This window comes from Hakea prostrata, chromosome 5 (assembly GCF_041222555.1).
Source record: "Hakea prostrata isolate BN-2017 chromosome 5, UWA_Hpros_2, whole genome shotgun sequence".
NCBI classification, from domain to species: domain Eukaryota; kingdom Viridiplantae; phylum Streptophyta; class Magnoliopsida; order Proteales; family Proteaceae; genus Hakea; species Hakea prostrata.
Window position 1 is genome coordinate 4,413,692 of NC_142604.1, and position 19,987 is coordinate 4,433,678.

At 36.2% G+C, this 19,987-nt stretch overlaps 1 protein-coding gene across 1 annotated transcript; it reads right to left on the reverse strand.

Moving 5' to 3' along the window:
• Positions 1–1,166: 1,166 nt before the first annotated feature.
• On the reverse strand, positions 1,167–18,598 carry LOC149014532 (Aldolase-type TIM barrel family protein). Its single transcript, XM_089155081.1, has 9 exons — positions 18,435–18,598; positions 17,720–17,825; positions 13,777–13,915; positions 10,519–10,627; positions 10,298–10,434; positions 8,112–8,248; positions 5,301–5,407; positions 3,198–3,325; positions 1,167–2,230 (listed from the first exon to the last, which is right to left on the reverse strand). Exons 1-9 carry the CDS (start codon positions 18,477–18,479, stop codon positions 2,158–2,160), a joined length of 981 nt encoding a protein of 326 aa, XP_089011207.1. The 5' UTR covers positions 18,480–18,598; the 3' UTR covers positions 1,167–2,157.
• Positions 18,599–19,987: the final 1,389 nt, after the last annotated feature.

A 19,987-nucleotide genomic window follows, 5' to 3' on the forward strand; every position in this document is an offset into this window, starting at 1 on the left:
CATAAATTAAAACCTAATCTTGTAAAATTCACCCCGCCGTTCCCTTTTTTTACGCTTTTGGAGGAATTGTTTACTGGGAGAATATTTTACGCGGGGATGGGCGGGGAGGGTCGCGTGGCTTATCCCTTTTTTCACGTATCTATTATAAATTGGATATCGGCCAGTTAAGAAACCGATATTTATATTGATATATGTATCGGTTTTATCCAACAAATGTCAATAGTAAGAGTATTTTATCCATCAAGAGATTTTTTTTTTTTTTTTGATAATTAGACTTTCATTAAGAAACGGTGGCATGAATGAAAACTGCACATAGATACAGTAACTATTCAAAGAAACATGGTCAATAACTAGGGCCCTAAATCGAGTAGGCCTTTCGAGCTAGATGATCCGCAACACTGTTGGATCTTCTAAAAACATAAATAGCTTAAAGCCCAGGAATCAAGTGATTTTTAAAGAACATATTGTTTCGTATTGTATCACGTGGCTAAGACAATTTAGTGAGACACATCAATATATCTGTATTAGTTATATCCAATATGGATAAGTTTGATTAATATCTTATAGTATCTTGAAATACTTTTAACCATGATCAACAATGAATGGATTTTGATTGCATTTTTTATTTTTAGATCTAAGCTTTGCTTGGGTTATTTTTTTTTTTTTTTGGTAGACAAGAATTTTTGTTATGACTAATGAAAAAAACAATTACATGGAAAAACTCCAACAACCGAGGATTGAAAAGAGGCCAAACCTAGCAATGTTTAGTCTTTCTAGGCTCAAATTAGTTTACACACACCTTGACTACATTTAGGGGTGTAAATAGATTGAATAGTGGTAATACCATATCTGCATCTTATTATATTCGGACGATTCGGATAATATTCTATCGGTTTTCAGACATTTAGTTAACATCTTTTCCATTTCATTTATGAGACCAAGTTTAAAATTTAAAAATTTAGAAACTTTGGTAGTTATTTTTAGTAGAAAATCTAAAAAAAATAGTTACATATCTCAAATAAAAAATTATAAAAATAAGAAAAATAAATCCAAATAAATCACTTAACCGAATTCAACGTGGGGAGGGCCTTGCGGCGCGGCCGGCGGTGCGAATGCAAATTTGAGAGTAGATTTCAATTATCTATTTACACACCTAACCGTGTCTCAGGGGAATAAGTGTTAAATATTATATAAGGCTTCCCTCCTGACACCAAAGAGATGTCGTAATCTTGAACTCATACTATGAAACTTGGCCTTTTGCCACCTGAAGAAACCCTAGAATTTTTTTTATTATAGTTGGTAATTGCGTCCATGAACGGCAACCGGGATTTACAGCAATTAAAAGGCCATATGGCAATGGTACAATTTCAATGTCGTGTGCAATTAGCAGCGTATGATAATGATACTATGAAAGTATTTAATATTGTGATTTCATATAAAAACTCTAAATAACACAATCAATATGGCAGCTGAGACATTAATTACTGATCTAACATCTACCAAGTTTTAACATCGGTGTTACCTATTCATCACCAGCACACCTATCCACTCCTCAATTGGGAAAAGGCAAACAAGGAGTGAAGATAAACTAAATAAGTATTTATGAGACTATTAAGTGCCTTATTAATAATATCATTACAAAAAGAGAACATAACAAATGACCCTCCACCTAAGCTTCTAAAGAGTTCTAGGGCTTTGTTTTGAAAAAGACAAGCTAACTAGTAAAAAAGTGATTCTGAAAACCCCTAATCACACGGGCACTTCTTCCGTTCTTTTTATCAGTTAAACATAGTCAACAGTTCTCTGCCGAAGAGATAACAATCAATCCTTGCAGCAAACAGATGAATGTTAGTAAATCAAACACACTACCCTAGGAGATATTTTCCATCCCCACATTTAAAAATTGAAACAGGGAAATTTCATGAATAAGTAGTAACATCATCAATTTATATTGACAATTGCACCAAGCCTTCAACTTGGGCATTCTAGAATACAACAAAGAATATAAGGATGCCAAATCCCAATATGGGGCTTGGCTGAAATGGGTATCAATGCACAGAAAATGAATCCTCAACGTCAAAACTGTCCCAAGCAACCTCCATTGGAGACTTTGCAGGGATGAGGAGCAATGCACTTGTACTGGAGCAAATCCAACAGTCAGCTATTGCCATTCATTAACAAACGATTTTGGCAAACAAACTGATAGTACTTCTCTTCCCCATAAAGTCGCCTGAAAATCAAATTACAACATTAACTATCACAGTTCTGGTACCATAAAAAAGATGCATCAATATGCACTCAGGAACTTGAAATTATATAATGCATCTTGCGATCAACTTGATGCTAATGCCAGAAAGTAGTAAAATATGTCAAGATACTATTGTTTCACATCAAGACTTGGAAAGGCCTATTTCTGCTTCCCAGTACCCACAAGTCACAACCAGAAAAACTCATCTGAATTTGAAATCAGATCCTCTGTCAATGGTTTACAAGCAGAACCAATCTTTCTTTCAGACTACTCAAGCAAAACAACCTTGTTTAGGATAATTGTCCCCAAAAACAATGAACTCAAAACTGAGAGTAATCAGATACGCATGAGTTAAGGAAAAATTAGCACTGGAAAAGGTTTTCAGCATGGCCCAACTATTTGTACTGCATGGAAGGACGACAACATAACTCCAACTGTTGGATAAGTTGGTCACAGTGTGGATTACAGTGATCACAACTGGAAACTTCCTACATGATCAATGTAATGGAAATGATGAATTTGCTGTTGGGTAGGTAGGGCAAGTTCTAGAATAGTCACATTTCAAATTTTAGAACCGAATTCAAAACCAAACATATACGTTTACTTCTTACCATTCATTTGTTCTCATCCAACATCATAAAGACAGATTCTCAAAAATAGCCAACTCTGTTAGCCCTGAAATTAATATATGATCATTGGGGATCCAGCCCTAATTCACAAAATTTTACCCCCACAAACCCACTTGAATTGCATTGTAGTAAATATACATAGGAAATACAGGAAATCAAAGCCAATAAAAATAGCCCTTATTGCAATTGCAATTACCTAGGCATAGTTAAGAAGCATAACAAACAGAACAGAGATGAGAACATTATTCAGTGCATTTGAAAACTCACTGACCAGTAAACATAGGCTAAATGAGAGAGAACCATAAGATAGATGAACTTACGCCAAATCTGCTAAAGTTTCAGACTTAATCACAGCCTTTCCTTCTGGTAGTTCAAGGGAAGAATAGTGCATTATCATTTCCTTCAAAGTTTGCTTAGTGCTTTTAATGTCATCATCCCAGAAGAAGCTCTGAAAAGTTGAAAACAAAGAAACCATTTAGCCCATCTGTATCCTTAAGCCTGGCGCCTGAGGAGAATTGATGTTGAGAAATAACATTGTTAGCAGATTCAGCTCAACATTGTCAGTGCCAATCTACAAATCAGCACGATATCCCCCCAAGAGTTGTAGTTGAAAGTCAAAACTAATTGAGAAAAAATAAAAAATTGATGATCTTACGCCACCAGTGGTTTTCCTCAATAATCCACAGAGCATATAAACTGGTCACAGACAATAATATAGCCAATTTACTATCTATAATATTATTTATTCTTTATTAATGTTAGTAGTTTGAGTAGAATACACAGCTTAAAAAACTGAAAGCATCAGAATTAAGAGAAAGGTGATATACTCATATTGACTTCTACTTGTCCATCCCCCGAAGTCACTGTTATCACCCCTTCTCTGCATCCCATGTTTCAAGAATATCACTTTCTAAACTACATAAGCTCTTGTTAACGATGCCAAACCCCAGCCTCAAAATCGCTTTGGTCTTCACAGAGAGAAGGGAGGACACCCAACTCCCTAATTACAGCCGGCAGAACCCTGACTGACAATGTTATTATGACACGATTGGCCACCTTTTTCTGTATATAATCAAAATAGAGCCCAAAAAGCCAACTGCTGCTCCCTATCCAGCAACCTCACAACCCCTTCAGACTGCCACTCAATCCTCTTTTCTTTCCTAGCCAGTCGGATCAGACCTGCAGAAACACATGCTTACAACTAGAACATGCTCAAGTATCCCTTAGCAACAGCGTAATGCTCACCTAGTGACCCAAGTGCACTGAACCATGGGCAGCAAAGAACTTCACAAAGGAACTTCCACTGAAGAGATGCAAAGAAAGACGGGCAGTGGAGAGGACCAAAAATGCACATAGGAGGGACTGCTGGGGAGAGAAAGATGTAAAAACTGGGGAAGCAAGGGCGAGGAGACATGCAGAAAGGGGGAGAGAGGAGACTTTCAAAAAGGAACAGAGAGGTAGTCAGTCTCCAAGTGCTCCATACGCAGCTGAATCAAACCAGATCGGTGAGAGATTAACGCCTCCACAAAGCTCACATCCAGGAGCGCAGCAGCAGTGGGTTGTGATTTGTGAAGGGTCTAGGAAAGATGATTGGCAAGAGATAATGCCACAAAAAGTTCATGCACACCTGGGAGATTTCATCCGTGTTGCCAGCATGCATAGTTATCAAAGCAGCAAGGCGACCAAAGCAATTGGGGTCCCGCCTAGGCAATTAGGCGACAAGCGGCGCTTAGGCAGCAATAAGGCGACCAAAGCAGTTGGGTAAAAAATTTTCAATATAACTACTTTTCAATACAACTACTTTCTATAATAAGCTAAAAAAATATTCAATAGTCACATTCATATAAAAAAAAAATTCAAAAATCATAATTATGAAAAATAATTCAAAAAAAGAACACAAACATAAGTTCATCTCATCAAACCATGGTTGTCGAAGCGTTTGCCTAGGCATTTACTAATTCATTGATTCTTGATGTTGAGTATGGCTTATGCTTCACATTCTATTGCCGGTGGGGGGGAGTGGGGGCTGTGCCCCTGGAGCAAAAAATAGGTTCTATGTCACTTTGGGCCTTGGAATTCCTTTGCAGATTGGTCGTCAATTAAGCCGTTCAAAAAGAGCGGTTCAAAAAAAGCGGTTGAAAAACCGCTTTGCCGCCTAGGCGGACGCTTTGACAACTATGCCAGCATGTACAACATGTACCTAAAAATTTGTATGCTAAAAATTGGAAGAAAGAAAAAAATTAACCCCAAAAAAACAGCGGTTTTGGCAACAATTAGTGTATTTCTTCCAGACAAGCTAAAAGCTCAACTGAATGCTAGCATCACACAATGAACTTCATTTTGAAGCAAATCATGGCAGTATAAGCTCATCATCAAGTGGAGTAGAAAACAGAAACAATTCTCAAGGCATAGAGATCAAGCACCTTCCGTATATATTCTCTTTTCACATCCACCCAGGGTGACTTACCACTGGGTGAGAAAATTGAAGCATTCCACAAGGCTCCCCTAGCAACCATAACTGAAGAGGCACCTACAGAAACCATAAACACAGAACAGTAGTTAATAGTTTCAACCAAATTGATCATTAAGGATGGATGCCACTATGTAACTGGGTTCCTCTCAACTGGAGATGTTATGGGGGGAAAGCATGAGGGGAGAATTTATCAAAACTCATGTCAGAACCCATTCTAAATGTAAACATGAAGATAAGGGATCTGAATTATCGTAAAATTCAAACCTAGCACAGCAAACATAAACAATCTCAAAATCACATAGAAGGAATTTATGTGTCGTAGTGGAACACATGCCTATAAACTTCATATAACTAAAATCTCAGCTTCTCCACCTTTTCTTCCCCAAGGCATATGACACCTGACAACTAAAAACTACGATGAGAATATTTAATTAAGCAAAGAGATAAACAAAACTCAGTGAACGCTCCTAGATAATCTTAACAGACCTCTCCATTCTAGCCACTATGTAATCCATCCAATCGATGTCTTTGGGATCAACTAGTATACCTCTCAAAGTCCACAAGATAGGGCAGCATATGCTGCCGAGATATTCTAAACGAAACTCCATTTACAGAGTCTGCCTCTCTGCAGCTTCAGATTCCAACTTCTCAAATTTCTTATCACTTATTTTAGAGAAAAGTTTCTGCCTGAGGAAGAAAGCAAGAAAGAAAGACAACTCATGCTCACTTACTTGACCTTAAAAGCAAAACTTCAACTAAAAGTGTTTTTAGGTAATGTGTGGCTAGGATAATCATAGGCTGGATCTGATAACGAAAATGCAGAACAAATTCTTCAAATCAACTATTCACTGTTGTTCAAAAAAGTTTGAGACTGAACAAACAGATACTAGCAAGACCATACTCATTGTCAACCTGGAGATTACAAAATAAATTATGGCTGTGCACTAATATTTGCTCAGTCTTTCCCTGACTGATGGACAAGGTGGTAAGATTGTGATTGGACCACCACCAAAAGTACATGATTTCCCATATCTGATGATGATTTAACTTTAGATGGCCGCATTAAAGTATCACATTTCAATTTAGCTCTAGATACCAATTATGCACATAAAAAACATAAAACATGATTATTTTTGTACCTTATGTTGAATTGTACGATGGGGGAGTTGCGAATGGGAGTCATTGTCAAGCAGGTTCAAGTCACAAAACAGCACCTCCACAAATCGTGGATAAGGCCAACAACATTATGACCCTCGCCAGTTCCTGCAGTGGCAGGAACCTCAGGAGCTAGGTACACCTTGGAATTAAGTTGAGGTTGACCGTCTGTAGGACTACATCTTCTTTTCCATAGTAGTTTCTGTTTGGTAATATCTGATTTTGTTTATTGATGTTTAGGGGGGGGGGGGGGACTGGCCCCCTCTTCAATCCCTGGTATGTCAGAGGGATATTCTGCGTTGCACCCTTTGGAGCTATGTGATGGGGTCAACTGAAGAGCTTTCTGTGGCTTTGCATGTGCCAAGGGTTGTTATGTTAATTCACATTGTTGTAGTCCCTAACCACATAGCTCAAGCTTCTGGATAAGTGATTGTTGCATTGTCTTAGAGATGTTCAGAAGAGGACGAGGAAAACAAGGGGGAAAGAGAGTAGCTTAATAATTTCTGGGTTGAAACTCTATTGCTCTTCTATTTTGTCAGTGTATGGATCAATTACTCACACATTTGAACAATATTACTGTGCAAACCAAACTATTTTTCTGTTTAAGTTGGAGTTGTTCTGTTAGTACCTGATCCTCTTTTGTAGCATTTCTGGTTGAATTTGAAGAGGGAGCTGGATTCCCAATGATTCATCACCATTTAACCTGACAATTGTGAGGTTATTCACACTGCCTTGGGTGACCCAAACCCAGAAATCAAGCTTCAAAGGTTACTTGTGCATGAGAGGTTCCAGTCTTCCATCAATTCAGTGCAAGTAAATTGAATTATTCTAAACAGAGCAAAGGACTTTGCTACAGCCAAGAATGAGTTTGAGAGAAGACAAAAAAAAGTTTGTTTGCAAAACATGAGGTGCAGTGAGGTGAAAGACCTCTGAGATGGTAAGAGGCCCAGAGGCTCAAGTTTCCCTTATCATGTTGCAGGAATCTAATATTAACCTGCCATTAACTAGTGCGTACAACCCTATTGTTGCTTGGGTTATCATTGACCTAGCCCTGCATCACCTTATACATATAAACCCAACCCAAAGCTTATTTACAACATAAGCCAACAATTAGGTGATGTGACTCTATCATCTTATCTATATAACCTCATAAAAAGAAATCTAATTAACTGATGTTTGGTCTCCCAACCACCACCCTCATAATCTGAATAACAAGAAATAAAAGTAACTCACTCTTAGCTCCATTCTGATGAGTAACATAAGTTTCAACCTGAACAAATACTGCCATGTGGCAAAATAGATCTCTGGATCTAGGATTTCAGGAGGTGTCATTGGCATATACAAATGGCTTAAAGAAAATCAGATATCAAGAATACGTGCAACACAGCTAGGGTCTTTGATTGAATTAGGTTCTGAAAGTTGACATGTGGCAACCCAACCAAAGATCTGTCAATCCACCAGTCATAATTGTCACATCATTTTGTCATATGATCAAATAGTGTACAGTTAAAATGAGGACTACTGCAAATGAAACAACAGAAAAACTAAAAAGTCACCCAAAACTTCAACCAGTAGGAAGCATCTGATTATTACATGGTATTCCCACCTGTTGCAACCTTAATACGTTGAAAATCCTCGTAATCAAAGACATCGCCATTAGCTATAACTGGTATAGATAATGCTGCCACAACATCAGCAATCTCATTCCACTTAGCAGGATCCCTTGGCCTATCAGCAACTGTTCTGTACTTCATTCAACATGAGGACATGAAAACAGAGAGAGCAACTCAGAGAAGGATTAAGATAAAACAAATTACTTTCATGACACAGAATCAAGTGTTCCATTTCAGTTTCCAGTTCACACATCCCAATGATATTGCCTTAGTTGTTCAATCAAAATATATTCTAGTCCAAACTCCAAAGTCCAAACTATGCAAGCCATATTCATAAAAACATTGTATGCCAAACAACACAAGCCACATATGAGTACATGAATTTAGAGATGGACTGATATTAGAAAGCATTTGTTCATCACAGTTATTATGGAAAGTTCTAAGAGGATAGGAGTTCTTACATTGCCTCCTAGGTTCATAACTATCAAAATAAAGGATTCTCCAAAAGGAAGCATGGCCCCTGACCACACAGCAGCATCAGCAGGCAGTAATGGCAGCCCTTCCTTGGATGCAGGGCAGACATTTAGTCCTTCTACGAGTCAGGGTTGCAGCAGCCACGCTGCTTCTCAGAGTTCTTTTTTTCCTTGGTCAAATTTCAAGTTAAGATATACAGTAATTTGTGGTTCAAATTAATGGCTCCCTGATGCAAAAGTCCAATAAGAACCAGGCCTGACTTGGCTCAGTTCTGATTCAAACAAGACTTTAAAGTGACCTGTTCCACATTGTTTTAGTTTAGGTTGCTTTTTTAACTCAAGTCTTTAGTTAGTATGGTTAAACCAATGGTCCAAAGTTCCATTTAAGTTGTTATTATCTTCTTTAGAGATTAAATTGTGGGTCCACATTATTTTATTTTCTTTTAGAGTCCTAAAAGGGATGGGGCAGCTTGTAAGGGAGGATGTCTAGGGGTATCCTTGTCTAATTAAAACCATTTTAGTTGCTCTTATAAATATAGGATGGGGACTCTACCGTTACCCATGTTTTGCTTCATCAAAATAGTTGTTTTGCTAGGCTCTCTGGTTTATCAGTGTCTACTTGTGATATATCAAGGTCACGATTGTAGAAACTAACCAAATCCTAGCAATGAGAAATTGAGAACCTCAGATTTTGCTTTTTGTTTCTCTGATTGCTTCTTGAAATATTTCAAAGATGTTCCAGTTCTAGCTTGTACTTGGGACTAAAGTTCTGTTTCTGCAACAGAGAATTCCTAGTCACATCAGGTTTGCTGGAAATCAATGTAACAAAGATCTGGCCTACACTCTGATCTCATGGATCTCATACGGTCGAAATTCCTAAACATCGTCCCATTATCAAGTTTTGATTTTATCATTGAAAAGTATCAAGTTTTGATTTTATCATTGAAAAGTATCAAGTTTTGATTTTATCATTGAAAAGTATCTAGTTTTGATTTTATCATTGAAAAGTCAAAACCATCTCTACATATTTTGGGTGCAAATTTTTAAATTTCTGCTGAGTCTGATTTCAGTGGTAACTATATGTTTGATGATACAGATAGAGTCAGAAGAAATCCGAAACCTGAACATTGATAACATCAGTTGAGAAGTCAAACATCACTTTTCCTACTTCAGCAAGGAACTGTCAGATTCAGCAGATTCAAACATTGGATCTTCCTGATCATTCCACACTTATTCTAGTCCTAAATGAGGCCATTCGACCAGGATCATCCAGCCAACGGATCTCTGGATTTGCTCAGAAATTGAAGTTGTGAGAGAATTAAGTCAACCTAAATTTACGATATCTGCAAGTCAATAACCAGACTTAAGTTTAAAGTCCAACACAAATTAGAAAACCGATACAGAAATCATTCCCACTAGCTTAACCCACCACAAAACATCCCAAAACTATATTCAGAATGAAAGCATATTAACATAAAATATGGACACTTGTGAAATAAGACTGATGGATAAACTTTTCATATGGTGTATATATGCAAATGACATCAATCAACAAATAGCATACAACAACAACAACAACAATAAGCCTTGTCCCAACTAAATGGGGTCGGCTACATGGATTCTTGCCCTCCAATCAACAAATAGCATAGTATCTCATAAATTAGTAGTTTGAGTTTGAGCTTTCAAAGAGAACATGAGCAGATTACCTTCCATGAACGGCAAGAGCAGAAACACCAGTTTTCTCAATTTTCCGTGCTAATTCTACTGTATCATTAGGCGATTTTAGGAGTCTAATTTTACAAGTCACTGGAATGTCCAAATTCCTTTTTAATGTTGTCAATATCTGCAGTGAAAGCAAAGCATAATGACTAATGGAGATGATGCTGCGGAATATCAAACTTAAATTCCAAGGATATAAATTTAATACATCACTAATCAGCTCCGGCTTAGACAATAATGCAGCACCCATTCCTCCACTAATAGAGAATGACCTCGGGCAACCCATGTTGATGTCAATTGCTGCTACATCTTTGCACCTAAAGAAATATGTAACATGTTAATTAACAACCCCAGGCAACAATTAAGTGATAAAACTCAACTTCAACAAATATAACAAGCATCATAAAAGTATCATGAACTCATGATTGACATGGCAATGAGGCAAGATCAAGTGATGGCTAGCTCCTTGAGGAGCTAAATAAGGCCTAAGCAAAGCCTAGGTGCCCAATGCAACACCCTAAAAGCCCATAACTTATACCAACCCCCCCCCCTTTTGGGCTTGGTCTGGTCTGAGCACCTTGCTAAGTACTTAAGAGGACCAGTCCCCTAGGCATCCAATGTAGCCTTATGGCCCAGGCAAGGACTTGAGAAATGAGAACTATGGTGGATCTTAGCAAAAAAAAAAGCTGCAAAGAGGAGACAATTTGGCCACAAATAACTAACTAGATTCAACCACTGTGTGTAATGTAATGCAAGGTTTGAAACTTCGGATTTCAAGCCCATTCCAATCCTGTCAAAACCAAATGTTCCAGTGAGATTTTATTCCACTTCACAACTTTTGATCTATTTCAAATTGCAATTTCAAAGTCAATTGGCCATTACACTTCAATTTTCTTTGCAAAATCTGTCATGTCAACAAAAATTCCAAATCATGATGCATAGTTGTCATGGTGCCAGCTTGGCACCCAAGCAAATTTATGGGTCCAGGTTGTTGACACCTTAGTGATATCAAAGGCCTTCTCCCTTTCTAATGCTGCAGTTTTTCTCAAACCAGAAGCCTCAATAAATGTTAAATAATATAAGACCAAATTGCACTGACACCCCAAAATGGAGGCTTTAAAGCACTGACACCCCACTTTCTGTTTGAAAAACACATAGGTCCTATTCTATTAGAATAATTAGTTATATTATCACAAAGAATATTATACCCTTCCAAGAAATCTTATTCTCATTTACCAAAAAAAAAAAAAAAGACATTCTTCTGCCTACGAAGGTTATTTGATGAAGACATTGTTGTTGGGTTTTTTTTTTTTTTTTTTTTTTCTCCTCAGATTTTGGTAAGGCCATTTTTTGAATTAAAGAAAAATAAACAGTGGTTAATTGTTTCATAACATAATGGACTAACGTGTTTAATGAATTGGGGTGTCTGTGTTTTTCAAACAAAAAGTGGGGTGTCAGTGCTTTAAAGCCTCCATTTTGGGGTGCCAGTGCAATTTGGTCATAATATAAATAGTACTAAAAAGATTTTGATAAAAACCCAAAGAGCAATAAAATATACATATAACTTTACATCTAAAAATTATTTAATTTAGTGCAACTTTGACAACATTCATGCACACCAAATAAGGTTTGACAAGAACATAACTCCTAAACCATAGTTGTCACGGCGTCTAGGCAACAAAGTGTCTTCAGGGGGCAAAGAAAACCACGGTGACACCTAGAAGCACCAAAGGCCATGGAGACCCCTAGGTGACGCTTGACAACTATGCCTTAAATAGACAAAAATAGATAAATAAATAAAAATAAAAATTGGGTGCGGGGTTGGGGTTGGGGTTGGTTTATTCCTTCAATGTGCATTAAATTAGGCTAGGGGGATAGCTCATTTTGTACCCTACCTAATATTTTAAATTTGAATGTAAAAATAAAATCATTTGACCAGTAAAACTTCTTGGGGGATAACTTTTCCCTAAATCTAGAGCAGTTTATCTCTTCCTAGTTATCATATTCTTTCAAAGAGCAATGTAAACCAAATGCAACACTAGGTATACCATGACAATGAACAATTCCAGAAACAGTATAAAACAAATATGTTTGACTGCTATTATAATTTTTGACAACTTGATGTGTCTTAATGGCGATCTTTAATGACTTGAAATGACTTAATATTGATTTTTTATGACTTGTATAAAAAATAACACTTGGAAGCCTTATCTTGTCAGAGACCCTTCCACCGCTTTGGTAACCCTGCTGCATTGAGTGATGAAGAGTCCAATCAGTTGCTTATGTTTAAACATACTGCACCTTTCATTTACTTTGCGAAGGTGAAATACATAATCTTTATGACAAGCCATGGTATGGGACGACTGACGACCACTAGAGAGTGTTATGGAATCAAATATTTTGGATAAACCCAAAACTTATGGCATCAAACATGTATAACTTCACTATTGAGACTTGAGAGTACATGGAAATCTCAGAACATTGCCACTGGAACAAATTGGAAGGAAATGAAACAGATGACATTCAACAGGTGTTTTGTGTCTCTTAATTTTTGGGTATTCAATGTAAGAAGTTGTCCATACCACAAACAATAACTAGTGGAGGTGGCATGTATAAGCCATAGGTTCAGCTCTGCTTTTACTTATCTAATAACCTTTCTCCAGGGGGAGAGGATAAAAGAATTTGCATCGAAAAGCGTGATAGATTGATAGCCTAGACCTAAAATCTTCTTCATTGAACATGAAGGAGTGAAGGAGGTCTTGCACCTGCACACATGGAAAATAACCTACACTGTACCAATATTAAAATCAGTTTCTAACCACACCTCTGTAATGCTCTTGAATTGCTTTTTCCTTCCTACCTTTCTGAATGACTATCCAGCGTAAAGTTGTTCAAAATATTTTTATTTATTTTGCAGCAGGTACCATTTTATACTCTAATTCAAGAATATTTTTTTGGATGATGAAAAAAGGTCCCTTTCTCTTTTCCATTGGCATTTTTATTCACTAATGGTTTTACTTCTATTCAAATTTAAAAGAAGTAATCTGATTGATATTTGATAGTAGCTGTAAGGGTATAGATTTATCTTGGATGCATCAAGTCATAGCAGTATGAATATAAATTCTTGCCCATTTTCAGAAGAAATCAAGTTTAAGCTCTAACTTTTACAAACAAAACTATGCTTGATAACAATAGGAAGGTTTCCCCATGATGGAGTTCCTAGGCAGAATACCAACAAGAAGCAACAAATATTAGGGGTGGCTAAGTTGAGTGACAAGAAATGACAAAGCCATTGGATATCAATAATGATCATGGCAATAGATACCCTTCAAATTTTTCTTGAATTGAATGTAAGTCAAAACTCAAAAACTTGAAAACCTACTAAGCAGACTTAATAATAAACTTACTCATAAATAAGACAGTTTGTCTTCATAAGTAAGAAGAAAATAAACACTAAGAAACTCACACTATCTGAGCAGCACTAAGAGCCCTCACAGCATCAGCGGTGCCTAGTTGAAATACCACCCGATTTCTTTCCTCATGGCAAGTTCTAAAAACAACTGCACCTGTTCCTTTCTCCACAAAATCAATAGACCCGAGGGATTCTAGTGGACAGGGGAAGAGGGGGAAAAGTGAGTTAAGAATCTTCGAAAAGAAAACAGAAATAATCAAAAGACAATGGCTGCGCTTCAAAATTTCTACTAATTATAAATGACATTATTTTTTCTTTTCAATAAATTGAAAGAATAAAATATACTGAGTTAGGAAAAAGAGCTAGATAATTAAAACAATACAATCCAGAAGTAAATCACAAATAGGCAAAATGACTCAGACAATATTTTTCTGGATCTCATTAGAATTAGCACCCTAAAAAGAAGTGGCAATTAGATGTTCAGAATTCCCTCACATGCAACATAAGGTGCAATAATCTCCAAAGATATTTCTCTTCCACAGCCAAAGAACTAGCCTACTAGAATACTGTTCTCAAAATGATATGGGTAAGTATTAAGTCTACATGAGAATTTGTTAGAAACTCATTAAGGAAGCATAACATCCGAAATCCATATAATAAATGAGTATAAACCATAGCTATTGCCATTCCTTTCTTAATAAACCAGCTATCCAGCTTGTCAGGGAGAACCCTCCCCTTCTTTATGATGCCTATTATCGCCCCTTCCCATCCCTCCCACTACCCCACCACCACCCCCCCCACCCCAAAAAAAAAAGTGTATTTGCAACAAACTTTTTTCTTTGGTCAAAAAGAAACTCTATTTGCAACGAACATAGTAGTCATAAAAAATTATTTCAAAAGAAATCTTCATAATTTTTAATTCGAACCGCAAATATTTTACAACCTTAAAATTTGCTGCAAAATAAGAGCTAGGAAGCATGGTGACAACAACCCAAAGTTAGCCAATTCGGATTGAGGAATTATCCAAACGAAGAATTATTTGGAAAAACTCATTTTGTTAATTTAAGAATTCAATCAATCAAAGAAACAGAAAGCAGGAAAATAATATAGTCAAGTATTAGAATTCAAGAATTGATCATTTAACCCAAAAAAAAAAGAAGGCAAATCAGACCTTATCTTTATTATTTCTAGTCAAGTGTTACTCCTCAAGTTTCTTTTGCTAAGAACTTTATAGGATCCATGCAGCTGACCCCGCTACACTGGGATAAATTTAAGGTTGTTGTATATAAATGGAATGGACTATATGCTTTTGTTGACTATCAGATTATTTTTATCGGATCCATGTCTCTTTCGTATTTTTTGTCCCACTATCTGGATCCAATAGAAATAATTAAGAATAAAAAGAAAAAGTCAACCCCCTATGCAAGAACCAAAAACTAGATATTTTATGATAAATGCTCTTTTACCTTTCTAAAATTAGGGACCCACTGTTCGAGAATAAAACTGAATTTTTTACATTAGGCAACATTTTCAACTTTCAAATCTTAGGGTTTTTATCCAATCTAAACTTTTCATAAATCTTAATATGATAAAAGCATTGTTAAAAATTGCACATTAAAATAGTAAACAATATATGTTGACAATAGATAAGCATAGAGGACTCCAACACAGGATTCAAATGGTGTAGTACACTTGACTAGTTGGACCGGCATGCTAGGTTTTGGAGGTCCAAACCCAAAAAGAACTGAAGAAACGGTTTTTCATCCAACAAGGGTTGGAATTAGTTAATTTATCTAATAGTTATGCTATCGCATGAGATGGTTACATGTATTAGGAAGGTGACTAAAGATGTCATAGGTAAATTAAGAGGACGCAACATTTTCATAGAAAGACTTGATGGTAGGATGGTGAGGTCCAAGAAGCAATTTAAGAATAGAAAAGCTAGTTTTAAGACATGGCAAAAGACTAAAGATGTAGAGAATCTACAAAGGTATAAGTTGGCTAGAAACAAAGTTAAGAAAATTGTGGGAAAAGCAAGGGAGAAGAAGTATGAATATTTCTATAATATCTAGGCACAAAGGAAGGAAAAATAACTATTTACAAGATAGCTAAAATATGGGACAAGAAGAATAAAGATCTAAACCATGTTAGATGGATCAAAAGTGAAGTGGTAAAATAATAGCATGTGACGAGGACATCAAGAAGAGATGGGAAATTTATTTCTCTAGCTTACTAGATGAGCATACTTCATGTACCTATAACTTGGATGATCACACTATTTGACATAGCACCAATTTTTGAATACATATACAGCATGGCACCAATTTTCGACATATATACCGAGAATTACAATGTCCACCATAAAAAGAAGCTCTAAGGAAAATAAGAGTAGGCAAGGCACAAGGTCCTAATGAAATTCCAATGAAAGAATGGAAGAGCTTAGGAACCTATGTGATAGCTTGGCTGATCAAGTTGTTCAATAAGATTATGAACACGAGAAAAATGCTAAAAGAATGGACGTGAAGTACCATGGTCCCGATTTACAAAAGTAAAGGAGATATTCAAAGTTGTAATAATTATATAGGCATAAAACTGATGGGTTATACTATGAAATTATAGAAGAGAGTAATTAAAATATGTTTGAGATAAGAAACCACCATTACTCAAAACAAATTGGGTTCTATGCCAGGAAGATCTACAATCAAAGCTATTTACCTTATTAGAAGACTTATGAAAAGATATAAAGAGTGTAAGAAAAATCTTCATATGGTCTTTATTGAACTAGAAAAAGCTTGTGATAAAGTTCCTAAAGTGTTAATTTGGCAAGTAATAGAGAAAAGACATAATTAAATATATGTACAATGGTTCAGTGACAAGTGTAAGAATAGTGGAGAAACAAGGTAGTGAATTTACGATTACAATTGGGCCACATCAAGGATCAGCTTAAAGCCCATATTTATTTTGACTTATAATGAATAATTCAATCAAAAAAACTCAAGATGAGGTTCCTTAGTTTATGCATTTTACTGATAATATTGTTTTGGTAGATGAGACACAAGAACTGGATAATACCAAGTTAGAATCATCAAGAACAACTTTGGAATTAAAAGACTTACTACGTTAAAAAAAAAAAACACGAAATACCTAGTGTGTAACTTTGGTTATGATTGAGAGGATGATGAGGTGGTGAGACCTAGTGAGAAGAAGATTCCACAAAGCGATTACTTTAGGTACCTTGACTCAATCATAAATTAAAAAAATAGAGTGAATGAAGTGGGGAAGTGTGTCTGAAGTCATGTTTAACCAATGTACTCCTTTATAGCTCAAAGAAAAATTTTATAGTACCATTATACGACCATTTATGATGCATAGTGCAGAGGGTTGAGCTGTTAAGAAACCTCACATAGATAAACCCAGCATAACAAAAATGAAGACGTTAAGATGGAGTCGCAAACTAGGAAGGATAAAGTAAGGAATGATAATATTAGATATGAACTTGGAGTAGCCCAGTAAATAATAAGCTACGAGAAAGTCGATGGAGGTGGCACCTCCACACTCAGTGGAGGCCTTTAAAGCCCTTGTGCGGAGAAGCAATTTAGTGCAAATCAAATGAATTAGAAGAACTACAGGCACACCTAAGATAACCTTAAGAGAAGTAGTGAGAAAGGATTGTGTAGATTAGGCCTTGTATCTAGTATGGCCTTAAATAGAGCTGATTGGAAAGCATTGATCTATGTAGCCAACCCCATTTAAGGCTTCTTCTTATTTGTGATCTAGTAGTTATATTTGGTATTTTATTTCCAGTGTTTAAATCACCTACTTAAGAGAAAGTTAAATCAAGTTACAAGTTTTATTTCAGTTTCATATCTTAATGGAAATCTTGCTATTTGTGCCAAATATTTGCTTGGACCCCAAGTACAAATCTAGTGGCATCAAAAATGAAGGAAAAGATTAATGAAAAGAGAGACGAAGCAACAAAAACTTCAAACAAAAATACCATTTATGCGGCGTTCACATTTGACAAATTTATGGTCGATAATCTCCTCCCCATAAGTAATGTCTGCACCGTATTCTGCAGCTAGCAATCGAAGTGGTAAAGTCCCCTGCAATAATTAGGAACAATATAAACGAGATTCACTGAAGAAACATGAAGTATGGAGAAAGGTCCATGGAAAACTAGAAGTTCAAAATAAACAACCACACTACATTGTACCTAGCAACCTGATAAGTAACCCAAAAAAAAAAACACTGAAATCTAAGAGGATATTTTGCACATAGGCCTAGGAGGATAAATTCAGTAGACACAAGTTATAATTACAGGATTGAGATTGCCAAAATAGGGCAGAATTGGATTGAGTTCGTTGGCATACTCCTGAACTGGGAGCAGAGAAGCATCCAGTTGACAATCTCAAACTAATACACCGAAATTTGTAATTCAGGATGCAACACTTCCACACAAACGAATCCTTTATACTCTCTTTCAAACTTAGATTGCAGACAATTCAACTTTCCATGAATTTTAAATCAAACAGATTCACCATAAGGGCTTGAAAACCCTAATGATGCAAATTCATCGCAGTAGACATACTTAGCAGTGGGTTTTTCCGGAAGGGGATTGAAAGAGGGAGGCTAGAACACGAATTTCATGGATGACACGCGAACATCCGGCTATGAATTCTAAGAAAGCAGAAATCGAGAGAGGTTAAACTCACCACTCGAACCATGGGAGCAAGGACCACCTTGTTCTCGTAATTCATCCTTGCAAGGCTTTCTCTATCGCTCCGAGATTGCAGCGCGGGGAACGGTTTTTACTTTTGGACGTGGTCAGCGGTGCATGTGGCGGCTGTCTCGACTTACGAGACGCACGGCAATCCGAGTGCACCACTGCACCGAGCGTTCGACCTGCTAATTGCCAATATAAGGGTAAGGAGTTTTCCACACCGCCAGAGGAAGAAAAGATCCTCCGTGCGCAGCAGTACATTTTGTATCCAAATAAATGACTAGGTTAAAATCAAACAACATATATATATATATATATATTGGTAAAAAATCAAATAATCTATAATGGTTAAGAGCTTGACTTCCTAGTGGAGTGGTCATGGGTTAGCATAGATGTATTGCCTTACGTAACAGAGGATTTAGGGGAAAGCATCCCCAATAGCTTGGATCCTCTCGTTCAGAGATTAGTGTCTAATTAGCTCTAAGAGTTAGCCGATGCATATGTAATATTCTAATTTGAAAATAAAAATTTTTAATACTGCTTTTTATGTTATCCTTTAAAATTAATGTCATCTCTTGAGTTATTCAATTTATCAATTACCTCCTATGGAGAAAAAATATATCAATGATAACTCTTATTATTAGGAAATTAAAGTTGAGTGTTGATGTAAGCAAGTAAAAATTTTCAAAAAGACAAGAATAGCCTTGAAGGAAAAACCTTATGTTATACTCATCTTCTTCTTTCACCTTGTCATCTTCTTCAAATTTAGCATATTCATAATTTATATTACTGCACAAATACTTCTTTTTTTCCCTCATCTTCTTATTTATTGTATTTTTCTCTTAGAATAAGAAGATAATATTGAAAATGGATAAATAAAAACTCAATGAGACTAATGGGCATTAGTAATAGAGGGTTTGATTGATAAGTTGGATAATCTAGGGGGCATTCTTATTAAGAGGTAACTTAGGGGATGGTGTTGAGAATTTCTCATTTACAAGTTAGAGTAAGTCCAACTGAGTATTCTTAAATTGAAATATTTTACATGATTGAATCCTATAACTCAATTAATATTTATTGAGAAGATTTCCTTCAAAAACAGAAACCAAATATATATATAAGATCAAGGACACAACTGCACAAATTCTTTTCTACGTGTGCGTTGGAGCAAACTGAGACATGATCCTCATTTAGTTAGTTGAATGCAAAAGTTGTGCTTGTTGAGTTGGGTATTTTAAGTAGTTTCGATAACAATATAATTTGATGTAGCATTTGATTTGTTATGCAAAATATATCTTTTGATGAGGGATAGCATATAAGATTAGCAGCCATAGCTGCTTGAAGGTGGAGGCAAGTTCTAATGGACTGCATGGAGCTCTTTCAGATCTTAATGGGTTCATGCAGCCCATTGCCCTTCTAGTCTGAGATAGCTTGATTAGTGATATCAGGGATTTAAGTGTGGGCTTTGAAGATCACAAGTTTTTTTCTCATTTTTAAGAAAATTAGTAATTGCTCTTGTGGGAAAGAAAAACAGAAGGATCTATT